Source organism: Littorina saxatilis, linkage group LG6 (genome assembly GCF_037325665.1).
Source record: "Littorina saxatilis isolate snail1 linkage group LG6, US_GU_Lsax_2.0, whole genome shotgun sequence".
Lineage (NCBI taxonomy): Eukaryota > Metazoa > Mollusca > Gastropoda > Littorinimorpha > Littorinidae > Littorina > Littorina saxatilis.
The window spans coordinates 1,590,790-1,603,688 of NC_090250.1; the positions used below are offsets into that span (position 1 = coordinate 1,590,790).

General features: G+C 38.5%; 1 protein-coding gene and 1 long non-coding RNA gene across 3 annotated transcripts in view; both read left to right on the forward strand.

Annotated features, from left to right (window-relative positions):
* The window catches only part of LOC138968273 (phospholipid-transporting ATPase VA-like), a 38,918-nt gene extending 26,256 nt beyond the window's left edge, over window positions 1–12,662 (forward strand). Inside the window, exons 23-24 of one of the 2 annotated variants that reach the window (XM_070340832.1) lie at window positions 2,348–2,477; window positions 9,979–10,112. In XM_070340832.1, the coding sequence (XP_070196933.1) occupies window positions 2,348–2,438 (91 nt within the window). In that variant the 3' untranslated portion in view covers window positions 2,439–2,477; window positions 9,979–10,112. Of the gene's footprint in view, window positions 1–2,347; window positions 2,478–9,978 lie in introns of both variants that reach the window. The other variant, XM_070340831.1, reaches the window with a different exon arrangement.
* On the forward strand, window positions 3,246–5,563 carry LOC138968247 (uncharacterized). Its single transcript, XR_011456112.1, has 3 exons — window positions 3,246–3,485; window positions 4,948–5,025; window positions 5,412–5,563. It is a non-coding gene; the product is annotated as an uncharacterized lncRNA (long non-coding RNA).
* Window positions 12,663–12,899: the final 237 nt, after the last annotated feature.

A 12,899-nucleotide genomic window follows, 5' to 3' on the forward strand; every position in this document is an offset into this window, starting at 1 on the left:
GCCTTGATATAATGCCGTGTATTCTTTATACTTTTTTTGTCAGTGTTTTCTTTGTTTTATTTCCTTTGTTTTCGAACCAATTCCATGAAAATATAGCATCAGTTATGTTTTGGGTTGCACAATTTAAAACTGTGTTCACTCCCTTAGCCATTAGTTTTCTTGATGACTCCTGTTTGAAGATTTCATTTTGAAACTTTCGGTATTGTTGTTTCTGCTTTCCTCTGTTTTTAGTTGGTAGTTGAGGCTTTTTATGACAAGAATAACGCTTCTTGCACTCTTGTTATTCTTAAGTGCTATGCATTGCTTGTATTTGTGTGTGAAATTATCTTTCGTTAGAAAGTTCTAAAAAATATAAACCCCTACTGCTAATCTTCTTTCTACAAATTTGTTTACTTTTGTTTCACTGTATTTTCTGAAATAAATAGCTAACAGCAAAGTAAAGTAACAGCTCTTGATTTGCCGTACGATTTGCGTACGTAACAGGTATGTGTATTCTGAAAATGAAGGAAAACAGCTGCATAAGTGATGTGGAATTTTTGTTGAATTGCATATTTCCCATCAGCATCTTGTGTCACTGTCAGATTTTGTGTCTGTGTGTCCTTTGCTTGGTTTTGGTTTTGTTGGTTTGTTACTTTGGAAAGAAAGAAATGAAAAAAACCACCAAAACACTGGTATAGTGGAACCCTTCTTTAAAGGCTGCCATATTCGTAGCGTTCATTAATTAATTCATATTGTTTACATGTGCCAATAATGTTATAAAACTGTACCTAAGGGGATATAATAACAATTGGCTGTAGCTTTCAAACACAGAAAAAATTATTTCAGTATTGCAAAGTGGTGTTGATAGTGTCGAATGTAAACAGTCTCAAATGCCATCTTTGGTTTACGAAACGTCACGAAGTGACGTCAACGGTCTAAAAATAGCCGAAGTCCTGGAGAACTGTTGCTAAACAATGCAATAAAGAATTAATTATTTCTCGTAATTGGTAAGGACTTCAAACCTAAAACTTTGCAGGAAGCTTAATTTATACATCCCCGCAACGATGGGAAAAGCCGTGGAAGTAATTAAACTAATTAAATAGGACTATGTCAGCCTTTAAAGATCGTGACTGTTTTAAGACCTCCGAACATTTTAAGACTATCTGTCCTTAATGTCTGTAAGTTTACCTCCATTCTGAGTCTCAATCGTCCTTTTTAAGTTGTCATTTTCTCAGGTGTTTTATAAAGGTCTTAACTCATTGTCTCCCAGGTACGGATATTCGTACCGACTCATATGGCTCTATCTGACCAGGTACGGATATATCCGCTCAGACTGTTAGCTTCAGTCGCTTCCTGTAACGTCGATCTAACGCCTGCATTCCAGCGTGTTGATACACAGTTCTACACAGTTACTATCATTTTGAGTGACCTGCTGCAGCACAGCTGGTCTCGACTAAAAAAAACTTGGTCAACATAGGTGGGGTAGAAAGTGTTAAGGTGAAGGAAGTAGATATCAGCAAAATATTAATTATAGCTGCCATTTGCATTTAATATTTTCCAAAATATCTACTTCCTCCTGCAGATAATCAAAGGCGTACATACATACACGGGTAGATAAGGATGTAGACTATGTTGCGGTAATAGTCCCTGCTCACTGCCAGGTTGCAATTAGCCACAGTATGTACCTTAAAAGGAAAAAACGAATTACTTTATTCATTAGCGACTGTCACGTATCTGATCCAGTTATACACGGTGAACCTTATATCAAAGGAAAGTGCAGAGTCTTAAGAACGCAACGATATGATATAAAAATCCAGAGTACTGGTCAAGAAACAAAGACGCACAAAGCAATTGAAAACTCTGACTTTGGTACATAACAGTTTAGTTTACCTTCACCTTTAATGGAGGGTTCCACTGTACTGTAGTGACAGAGACAGTGTGAGAGTGAACTGTCACGATCTTGCCATGTTAGCAGCCTGTCGGTTTCACTGTACTGTAGTGACGGAGACAGTGTGAGAGTGAACTGTCACGATCTTGCCATGTTAGCAGCCTGTCGGTTTCACTGTACTGTAGTGACGGAGACAGTGTGAGAGTGAACTGTCACGATCTTGCCATGTTAGCAGCCTGTCGGTTTCACTGTACTGTAGTGACAGAGACAGTGTGAGAGTGAACTGTCACGATCTTGCCATGTTAGCAGCCTGTCGGTTTCACTGTACTGTAGTGACGGAGACAGTGTGAGAGTGAACTGTCACGATCTTGCCATGTTAGCAGCCTGTCGGTTTCACTGTACTGTAGTGACAGAGACCGTGTGAGAGTGAACTGTCATGATCTTGCCATGTTAGCAGCCTGTCCTTTTTGTCTGTCACAGATTTCTTGTGCGCACGCTTCAGAGAACTTTATTTCCCCGTGAAATCCACGTTGTGGACGAAGGAATGGCTCTGGGTTATGTGTCCATATGAGCTGAGGCTCAAGTGGCTGCGGATGTATTTTCCATGCCAGTGGGTTTTTCTGTACAAGTTTCTTTCAAGTGGTTAAGCGCTTACAATCTTCTGCCAGACTGCCTACATGTCTGTGTTTGTAGCTGTACATAAAACCTTTCAGATGCTTTTTTTTTTACTTTGAGATTTTTAGCAGACTTTTGCGCTACTCCCAGCCACGAAACATCTTAGTTTCAGTCTTCAACTACATGTGGGTCACTCTCCTGGAAACTGGTCAGTCGAGACAGCGTACAAAAACATTTAAATAAACAACACAATAATTACTTTCCTTTATTTTTATGTGTTTTGTTGTCTTCAGTGTTATTTGGAGCAACAGTGTGAACAAGAACTAAAGCGTTTGTAAATTCTGTGATTTGCTTTGCACTCCAGAAGCTCTGAAATCGCCACTTTTTTCCATTCGAAAGTGTGACATGCTATCTCTGCACATACACATGCCTCAAACTTACCCATTTGATAACACATTTTTCTACAATTGTTGCAAATTCCTGTGTATGAATTTGATTTCACCCGCCCGATGCGCCCAAACGATCTTTCGATAATAACTTGGTTGCATTTGACCATGTAGAAACAATCGTCTCGCACGTCACGCTTGGTGTCCTATTTTTACCTTCAACGCCATGCCCAAACATAACTTGTGCATACTGTTTCAGGGGATGGATAATTCTACTCTGACATAGTAAAATATTCGATGTCGTTAATCGCGATTGAATGAGATTCAAGTTGAGTTTGTAAAGCAAGGTTAATGAGATGTTCTGATAGATCTGCAAGTGGTGTCCGAAAATTTGCGATACGTGTGAGCACATTGCAGAACTATTTTCTGGCAAACTTGCTATCTTTCAACCCATTCGGGCATGAATATAAGGGAGTCCCTGTGGGGGTTACACGGTGCAAACGTGTTTTCGTACAATCGAGCACGCGGTTAGACGCAGGAAAACTTTGTTGTTGCGGTGTCCGCGCCAAAGTTGACGACAGACGTGCGAGACGGTACATGTGATCACAACCTTTGAGGTAAGTTTGAGCTTTACGACGGCTCTATTTTTACTATTTTGCGTGTAGAACTTAAACCACTATAAATGTGATTTTGTCATGTTTACAAACTGAATTCGAAAAAAATGCCTTTCTGTCAGAAAAACGCAACCAAGTGGCAAATTCATGGGTAGAGTAGATCTAGGTAACAGTCCAACGTGAAAAGAAGTTTTCGTTTTTTATGATTGTTTTGCGCCTCTTGTTAGTTTATTTTCTATTTTTTTAAATGAAGATTAGATCATGTGGTTCAGGTTCATTTGTTTTGTTGAGAATCTCAAGAAATAGCGTTTGAATCTCTCATCATAGCCAGAGCTGTCTCGTTCGTATTGCAGACGCCATTGCTGCTTTCCGCATGCGGTGTCAGCGATGCGTGCGGGACAGAAGATATGACAGATACTGGCATTTTCATTCGCACTGGAGCAGATTTTACACAGCGTGTAGTCATTTTTACATTTAATCAAGTTTTGACTTAATAACATAGAGGGGGAATCGAGACGAGGGTCGGGGTGTATTATGTGTGTGTGTGTGTCTGTGCGTGTGTGTGTGTAGAGCGATTCAGAGTAAACTACTGGACCGATCTTTATGAAATTTTACATGAGAGTTCCTGGGCATGATATCCACAGATATTTTTTTCATTTTTTGGATAAATGTCTTTGATGACGTCATATCCGGCTTTTTGTAAAAGTTGAAGCGGCACTGTCACACCCTCATTTTTCAATCAAATTGATTGAAATTTTGGCAAAGCAATCTTCGAAAAAGGCCGGACTTTGTGTTGCATTTCAGCTTGGAGGCTTAAAAATTAATTAATGACTTTGGTCATTAAAAATCTGAAAAATGTAATTCAAATTTTATTTTTTTATAAAACGATCCAAAACTATGTTCATTTTATTCTTCATCATTTTCTGACCCAAACACATATAAATATATTATATTCGGATTAAAAACAAGCTCTCAAAATTAAAAATATAAACATTATGATTAAAATTAAATTTCGGAAATCGATTTAAAAACAATTCCATCTTATTCCTTGTCGGTTCCTGATTCCAAAAACATATAGATATGATATGTTTGGATTAAAACCACGCTCAGAAAGTTCAAACAAAGAGAGGTGCAGTAAAGCGTGCTTATATGCAGCACAGCGAAACCACTACCGCCCTAAACAGGCTCGTCAGTTTCACTGCGGTCATTGTTAAAAAATGCAGTGCGTTCAGTTTCATTCTGTGAGTTCCACAGCTTGACTAAATGTAGTAATTTTGCCTTACGCGACTTGTTGTTTCTTTGTGTTACGAGGATGTGTTCAGGACAGAACCACTCTGGTTTTCAATGTGTGTATCTTGGGATCTTGACGGTTGTAACATGCACTGTTATGTACCTCAATGTGAGATGTAAAGCTGTGGTAGCAATTAAAATATCTGACTCCAACTGTTGCATACTTTTTTTTCAGATGCCAGGATGCTGCTAATGCTCCTATCCTTTCTGCCAGTCCAGTCAATGCTGATCCAGGAGCAGATCAGAGAGACCGGTACGTTTCTACTGTAAATAATTGTTTTAACATGTTTTTCATTAATCTTAATCTTATTATACTGGAATGACTTTGCTTGCGTGCAGTCATTTTTTAAATTTTCTGTATCCAAACTGATTTGTGCAGACATTCCTAGCAAAGTCTTTCCATGGCATGGTAAGTGCAGGTTACATATGGAATCAATTACATTTATACATGTATTTCAAGTACCAAATTACCCCTAGTTGGTATGAATGGAGAGCTTCAGTTGTCTGCTTTTCTGAGGTAGACATTTCCAAGTTTATTGGTGTCACTTGCTCCTTGTATTTTTAATTCATGATGTAAACCTTTTCAGTTACTATTTTTAATGTTTCTATTTTAAGAAAGGTTTATTTGTTTGTCCACAGATTGACACACTGGATGGGAATGGGGTGGTTGTTCGTTTCCATAGGAAACAAGGATCATCGTTTGTGTGGCCTGCTGTGGAAGAGATATTTTTTGTGAAGTTTGAGGAAGTAGTTAAGGTGCTGCCTGTCCCAACTCTTGACAGGCGTGGCAGACACACATTTCAATAAAAAGTTGTTTCGTTTTGACTGAAATAAACCCATGGTTAACTGATATTGGTGTCTGTGTTTGTTTGCGGTGTCCATGGTTACACGCGAGACGTTCTGTGTCATTTGATGAATATCTGCATGTAATACCAAGATTTTTCAAAGTATGTCCATATTGCTGTTTTAAGTATTCATGGAGATTCTTTAAATCATACAATTTTGCAGATAGCAATATCTGATCACTTGCTGGAAAGGTTTTCTGTAAATTAAGAAATTGTTGATCTAGCGTCCTCATAGTAATCCCCCCATTATGTAAGTGTATGGTATATTTTGAAACTTCTGGTACTTCTATGAAGCAATTTCTATTGTATCTCATTGGAAATTGCATGATAATCACTTGTATTTTTTATGATAAGAGTAAAAATGTGCCTCTAATGGTGTTCTGTGTTACACGCGAGACAAGGCAACCTTCAACACATTATCTTAAATTACAACATTTCCAAAAGTTTATCTTGCTTTTCAAAACCTTGTGTTGGAAAGTTGAGATGTTAAACAAACCAAACACACCAAAATATTTCAATTTTGACTAACTTTATTTTTGGACACTCAAGTCACACATCTGACCAGTTTTCAGGAGAGTGACCCATGTACTTATGTATCCTTTGAACCAGTGGATCAGTTGATATCATGCCCTTTTTGCTTCTTCCTTTGTTAATGTTTTGTTTTGTTTTGGACCTCAGTTGCATGCAGGTTGCTTTGACCCTATATATATATAAATTGTTTTGCCTGTTCCTCACTTTTTATTTTGTTTTTTTTATCATGGCATCCTTCTTCATTTTGTTTCCAATCGACTCCAAGATTCTGTTATCACAAACAACTGCTTATGTGACGCTAGATGTATTTTAAATAATACCTTAAAGACACATTTTTATTTGACAATGAAATGAGCTGAGTCAAGGATGAGATATGCTTTTGCTGAATTAATTGCTGTGAAGATTTTATTAACATCTTGCCTGTCTCTTCAAGGGTATAACTACTGAGGCTTGCTGTAAATAGTTTGTGGCTATTGTGTTTTGTTTATGTTGAAAGCTAATAATATTGCACAGTGGAACCTCCACTCTGAGAAAGTCAGGTCTTCAAAAGGAGGTACAGTAGTCTTGAAATGGGGATACATTTACACAGGTTATGAGCAGAAAGTCGGAGAAAGCAAGGTTTTAAGAGGGGGGAGGGAGTCTTAAAAGGGGGGGGGGGGGGGGGGTTCCACTGGAGAACCTTTAAGTGCCAACTGCTTACTCTTGACTCTGAAGTTCACCGCTTGAAAGCTTTTCACATGCGGTTGCGGGGGTTGCGACTCCAAATAACTGCTTGCTTCTGAAAGTACCACAGCAGCTTCATATTTTCTCGAGGCAGTAATGAGTATCAGATTAAAACTGATTTTCTCAAATGTTTCAACACAGAATGCCATTGCTTTGAGGCTGACTTCAGTATCTAATTCAGCACAGTGTACGTATAGGCATAACATAAAAGTTCTGGATAAGTGTTCTTCCTCATTTTAATTTGTGTGTGTGATGTGTGTGTGTGTGTGTGTGTGTGTGTGTGTGTGTGTGTGTGTGTGTGTGTGATATTCTGTTTGTGTGTGTGTGACTATGCCCAGGCTATGTGTGTGGTTGTGTTGGGTGTGTTTTTGCATGTGTGTGTTTGTGTGTGTGATCATGACGAAAACAAAATCACCAGGCTGCATGCTTAGTGCTGTTTTTGGACTGCGTCTGATGTATGCAAGCTTGTATATGCTGCGTGCCTCTCTCACCTTGTTTTATCTGATATTTGTTACTTTAAGTCAAGTTTGTGTGTGATTCTGAAAGATTTTACTATGAATCTCATGGTCTGAAATCAACAATAAGTTGATATTTTTCCAGAATTGTGTTGCCTTTTTTAATTCAATGGTTTTGATTCTTACAGTGTGGAAACACTCTCAGAAAATATTCCCCATCCTCTCTTGCACTGATGTGTTCTGTTTAACACCCAGGATTTTGCAAACAGTCATGTGTCGTATATATACGTGTGCTTGTTGAGACATCTTTGCCATTGTCCATTTATACCTATAGGCAGGTTTCACAGTATTGTGTTCAGCAATTTACTATTTACACACTCAAATTCTACAAAATAAATGTTGGCACACAATTCAAAGGACATGTTTTTCCAACAAAGTGAGTTTGTTACAACTAAAAACAGTAAATTTTTTTATAGTCCTGGTCCTTATTTATATCTAAAAACCAGGCGCAAAGCGGCATACCCTGAAAACGCAAAAAAAGCAATACGGTCATCCTATGCATGCATATAGCTCATATAGCCAAAACCGTTGAAGATAGAAAGACATTTATTGAACAAAAAATATGCCCCACATCATTCTTAACAAGTTTTGTTCTTGTATGTACATCAAAATATTGATTCTCAAATGAATGGTTTGAAAAAATACGACTTCCGGCAGACCTAGACCGTTTTGAAGGAAAAAACCGTCTTTTTTTTCAAACCATTCCATGGCCATCAATATTTTCATATACATGTAAGACCAAAACGTGTTAAGACTGGTGTTGTGCATCTAGTTTGTTCAATAAATGTCTTTCTATCTTCAATGGTTTTGGCTAGATGAGGTAACAAGAGAAGGATATGGGCATTGGAATTACGTCAACATTTCGAGCATTGTCACAGATGAAACATTTACTGCAGGGTGCTCCTGATTAACAAACCGAGCAAAACTGAAAATTATTGAAGAGAAGACATGTCTGAACCATGTTTATAAAGAGACAAGTTTGCAATCATTTGTAAACACCATTATTGTATGGAGGAGTAACTGTTCCCCTACCCCCTAAGAAGGTATTTCTGTCCGTCAACCACGTGAGCGATCGCCACAAATCGAGGCATCACTCGCATTTCAGTTTGGACACACCGGCTGATTGCAAATGCACAGTACGTGTTTCGACACTGAAACGTGACGATTGAGCGTCAAAATAGTTTCTTAAAACAGTCGAAAATGGAGTTAAATGTGACTTTAACACTCAGTGGCGATCGCTAGAGTGGCGATTGTTACTAGACGGACACTAGAAAACCTCAGAAAATGTAATTACTTTGCGATTTTTTTAACTGAAAAACTGTTGCGGTCTTTTTCTGTCGAGCGCGAGCGTCAACGTAAAACAACGTAAGGTCACTTCCTCCCCAAACGGTTAGTTTTTGAATGAAAAGAAAAATGTGGCGATCGTTACATTGTTTAGACGGACAGGATCCCAACTTTGAAACTCGGGTCACCGTGCCTCGATCAAGGGCAAATTGACCTCGGCAACATTATAACTCACTTCAAGGGTGCACAAACTTGTATTTACAGTATACAAAATTAGGTAAACTTGTGTTTTTGTCCTGTGAAATCACAATTAGTTTCGATGCTCTTGATATCGCTATGCGGACGGACAGATCCGAATCCCCATACATTTTTTTTGCGGAGCTAGTATAAGTTAGAATTTGTGTTATGGATATCGATTGTTGTTGAAAAACAATCATTTCAATGTGTTCTGGCACTCTCAACCACCACAGCATTGATACTTGTGCATGTGTGTGTTGGAATTTAGTTCTTTGTTTAGTGATGCTGTGGCAAAAGTAAATTCATCCGTCCGTATTTTGACGATCGCCACCATTCACACGCACATAAATAAACACATTATAAAAAATTTCAACTTTTATTTTCAAAAAAGTATTTAAACAACAACTAGTTTGCATGTTAATACAACAAATACAGCAGATTCTCACAGATATGGATTTAAAAGACTAAGCAAATCTGAGACTATCAAAATGGCCTAATACCATGAAACCTGCCTATAGTCAGCAGAATGAAATTCACTCTGGCAGCTGAGTTATAAAGCATGTCAGAAACGATGAAAATCGTACTCAGCTTGGCAGTTGTCTCAAGTTTTTTAGTTTTTTGTTACGATACTTTTTTGTGAATTCTCATCCGTTCAATATTTCTTCTTTTCTTTTCTTCTTCAATTTTCCTTTCTGAAGAAGATGTCATTCGAAACGTTCAACTTTTATTTGTGTATCAAGTCTACTGTAACTGTGAGTCCACTTTTCATTGATTTTTTTCCATCATTTATTCACTAGAAGCCATTTATTATTGAAGTTCAGAAATACACTAGAACCCCCATTTTAAGACCTCCAAAAATCTGAGAAAATCAGGTCTTAAGAAGGAGGGAGTCTGAAAATGGGGGTGAATTTACAGAAGTTATGAACAAAACAACTGAGAAAACGGTCTTAAAAGGGAGGAAGTCTTAAATTGTGGGGTCTTAAATGGGGGGTTCCACTGTATATTGTAAGTCTTTGAATGCTTCAGTCTGAACTCTTCACACTCTTATTCCCTTTGTCTGTATCGTTCCAGGCTGCTGGTACGCACTCTGCAGATGTCCGTCTTTCCCAACGAGATTCATCTCGCCCGTTGTCAAGAAAAGAGCCACGGCGAAGACGAGAAGTCTGATCTGACCGTTACCGTGGAGCCGCCGTCGGACTCGCCCGTTAAGACAAACGGCGACCTCTACCCAGGTCACGACGGACCCAAACTTCATCACCGGTCGTCCACCACCACAGAAGAGACGATTATAACGTAGCAGTACTCATGAGTGTGGTTTTCTTTAAAAAAAGTGATACAGTGTGTCATTAGTCATTCCAGCAGGGGGAGTTTTGAAGGTGGGATGTCTTGGTTTGGATGAAAGAATGGGGAGGAAGAGACGTTTTTTCATAGATAACTCTGTCTGGGTTTACAAGCGTTGTGGAAAATTGCGTCCCTTTTTTGTGATAGAAAAGGGCCTCATATCAATAGCCAACTTGCACAATACCCTGCTTGGATTTTTTTGCTCTCAAGAGTTATCGTTCCTTCCGTACACTACGATCACTGATCTAAACAATGGCGACCGAACAGCAGAATTTTCATGCGATTGCAAGTACCAAAGTTGCAAAAACACCTGAAAGAAAGAAAAATACAATATTCAGGATACAAGAAACCGAAGCTGATAAAGTTATTGAACAGACAACGGAGTACCGGGATGGCACGTCATTTTGACGTTGAAGAGAATTCAGCCATCGCTTCACAAGCGCTGGTGTTCTCTGGATTGTGTTTAAAAAAAAACTCGATCGCCTTTCCTTTGTGTACGGGCCATGCTTGGGTACTTTGAACGAACTTTAGGATTATTCTTGCGGCTAACATTGCTTCAGCCCACTGCTGTACAGTGCAAATTCACCATTTTCAAGGCGAAGTGTCTGCACTGAACCCCCCGCGGGTTAGGGGGAAGAATTTACCTGATGCTCCCCAGCATGTCGTAAGAGGCGACTAACGGATTCTGTTTCTCTTTTTACCCTTGTTAAGTGTTTCTTGTATAGAATATAGTCAATTTTTGTAAAGATTTTAGTCAAGCAGTATGTAAGAAATGTTAAGTCCTTTGTACTGGATACTTGCATTCTCCCAGTAAGGTACATGTAATACATTGTACTACGTTGCAAGCCCCTGGAGCAAATTTTTGATTAGTGCTTTTGTGAACAAGAAACAATTGACAAGTGGCTCTATCCCATCTCCCCCCTTTCCCCGTCGCGATATAACCTTCGTGGTTGAAAACGACGTTAAACACCAAATAAAGAAAGAAAAGAAAGCCTGCACTGAAACGCAACCTCTCACAGAGCTATCAAAACATGCCCGCAGTTTGAGACAGATCTCACAAGACCACGCAAGGTATTGCAGATTTATCGCGCGACTTCGCGGCGCTGGCCGATAGGGCAAGTCGCTTATTGGACAGTGCATAACGCACACATCGGAGTCAGATGTTTGCTGGGATCGTGGTTTTGACTGGTCGACCGCATGTTGCCTGTTTGTACAAGGTAAGGGGTGCAACTCTTCAACAAGGCTTGCAAATCCTGACAGTTATTTCTGAAAAAAGTCTAATGGGGGTGGGTGGGAGGTGTATAACTATGATTCAGAGTGATTGATTTTGTCTTAATTTATAATGTGATATAATTATATCTCTTAATCAACTGCGCTTTAATCATGTTTTCTTGTAAATAAAAATCAAAGTTTGATTGTAAAATCTCTGTGGCAATGAGTCTTGTGTTAAAAAAAATAAAAGTGTGATCACACGTAGCAAATAGCTGGATATGGCAACAGGGCTCATGGTGGTTCTGCTCGAAGATTTGTGACAATAGTATCGTGGTCTGACAAAAAACTTAACGTTGAGGTTTACACGGATGGTAATCAAGCTAGAGCTTTGAAACTTTGCACACTTGTAAGATTTCATGTTCTCAAGAGGTACCCAGACCTGGGAACTCATAAGATTTTGCCGTATTTTGTACGCTCGATTGTCTAAAACACGATCAGTACGGTTGGTGGGGAAAAATATGATCAAACAAAATCGTAGACTACTGAATTTTCTTCACAAGCGCATCTCGAAGCCGATCCAGTATTTTGGATTTTCGAATGGTCTGTGGAGTACACTAATTTTTCTGAATTTACGCCAAGTTTCTTTGAGAATATTCCAAGTGCAAAACTGGGGTTCCCAGGTCTGCGTACCCTAACTTGGATACCTCACAGAGGTGGGAGGGTAAAAATGAGCTGAACATGTTTCGTTTTTATTTTGACAAGCAGTACGTGCTCCACATTTGACTGAAAATCGCACACATTGGGTATTGTGATTTTTTTGACATTATTATTATTATCATTCTGTGTTGTGGACTGTATTTCCTTGCAGTGATTATGAAACCGGTAAACTACATGAAACTTTTTCAAATTATTTTGTTTTACACAATTCTGTTTCCAGTATGAACTTATTCTGTTTTCTTTACTGAATGGTTATATGCTGTTGTTGAGGATCAAAGAAATATTTATATATATATATATATATATTTATAAATTATTTATGTCCCAAATTGTATGTATTAATTATGAAACTTGTACTTCTGCTGATTTGAACTTTAAACGAAGCTCTTGCACTTTTCCTTTTTATGCATTACTGTGCCTGTATTTTGATAAGCAAAATATTCTTTTGTATTCTTTTAACTGACATGACACCAACTGTGCTCACCCACTTATGATTTAGACAGTCTTTTTTCTCAAAAATGTGTGTGTGTGTTTGGTTGTGTGTGTGCTCGTGCATACAAGCATGTGTGTGAGTGTGTGTTTCTGATAGATGTTTATGAATACACTGATCAAATTGTGACACAAAAGTGGTTGTAATAGAAGTTGTGTCATTTTTCTCTCATGAATTTACATGTACAATTATATGAAGCTTATCTGAAGCAAATCTGTTTGATGCTAGTTTT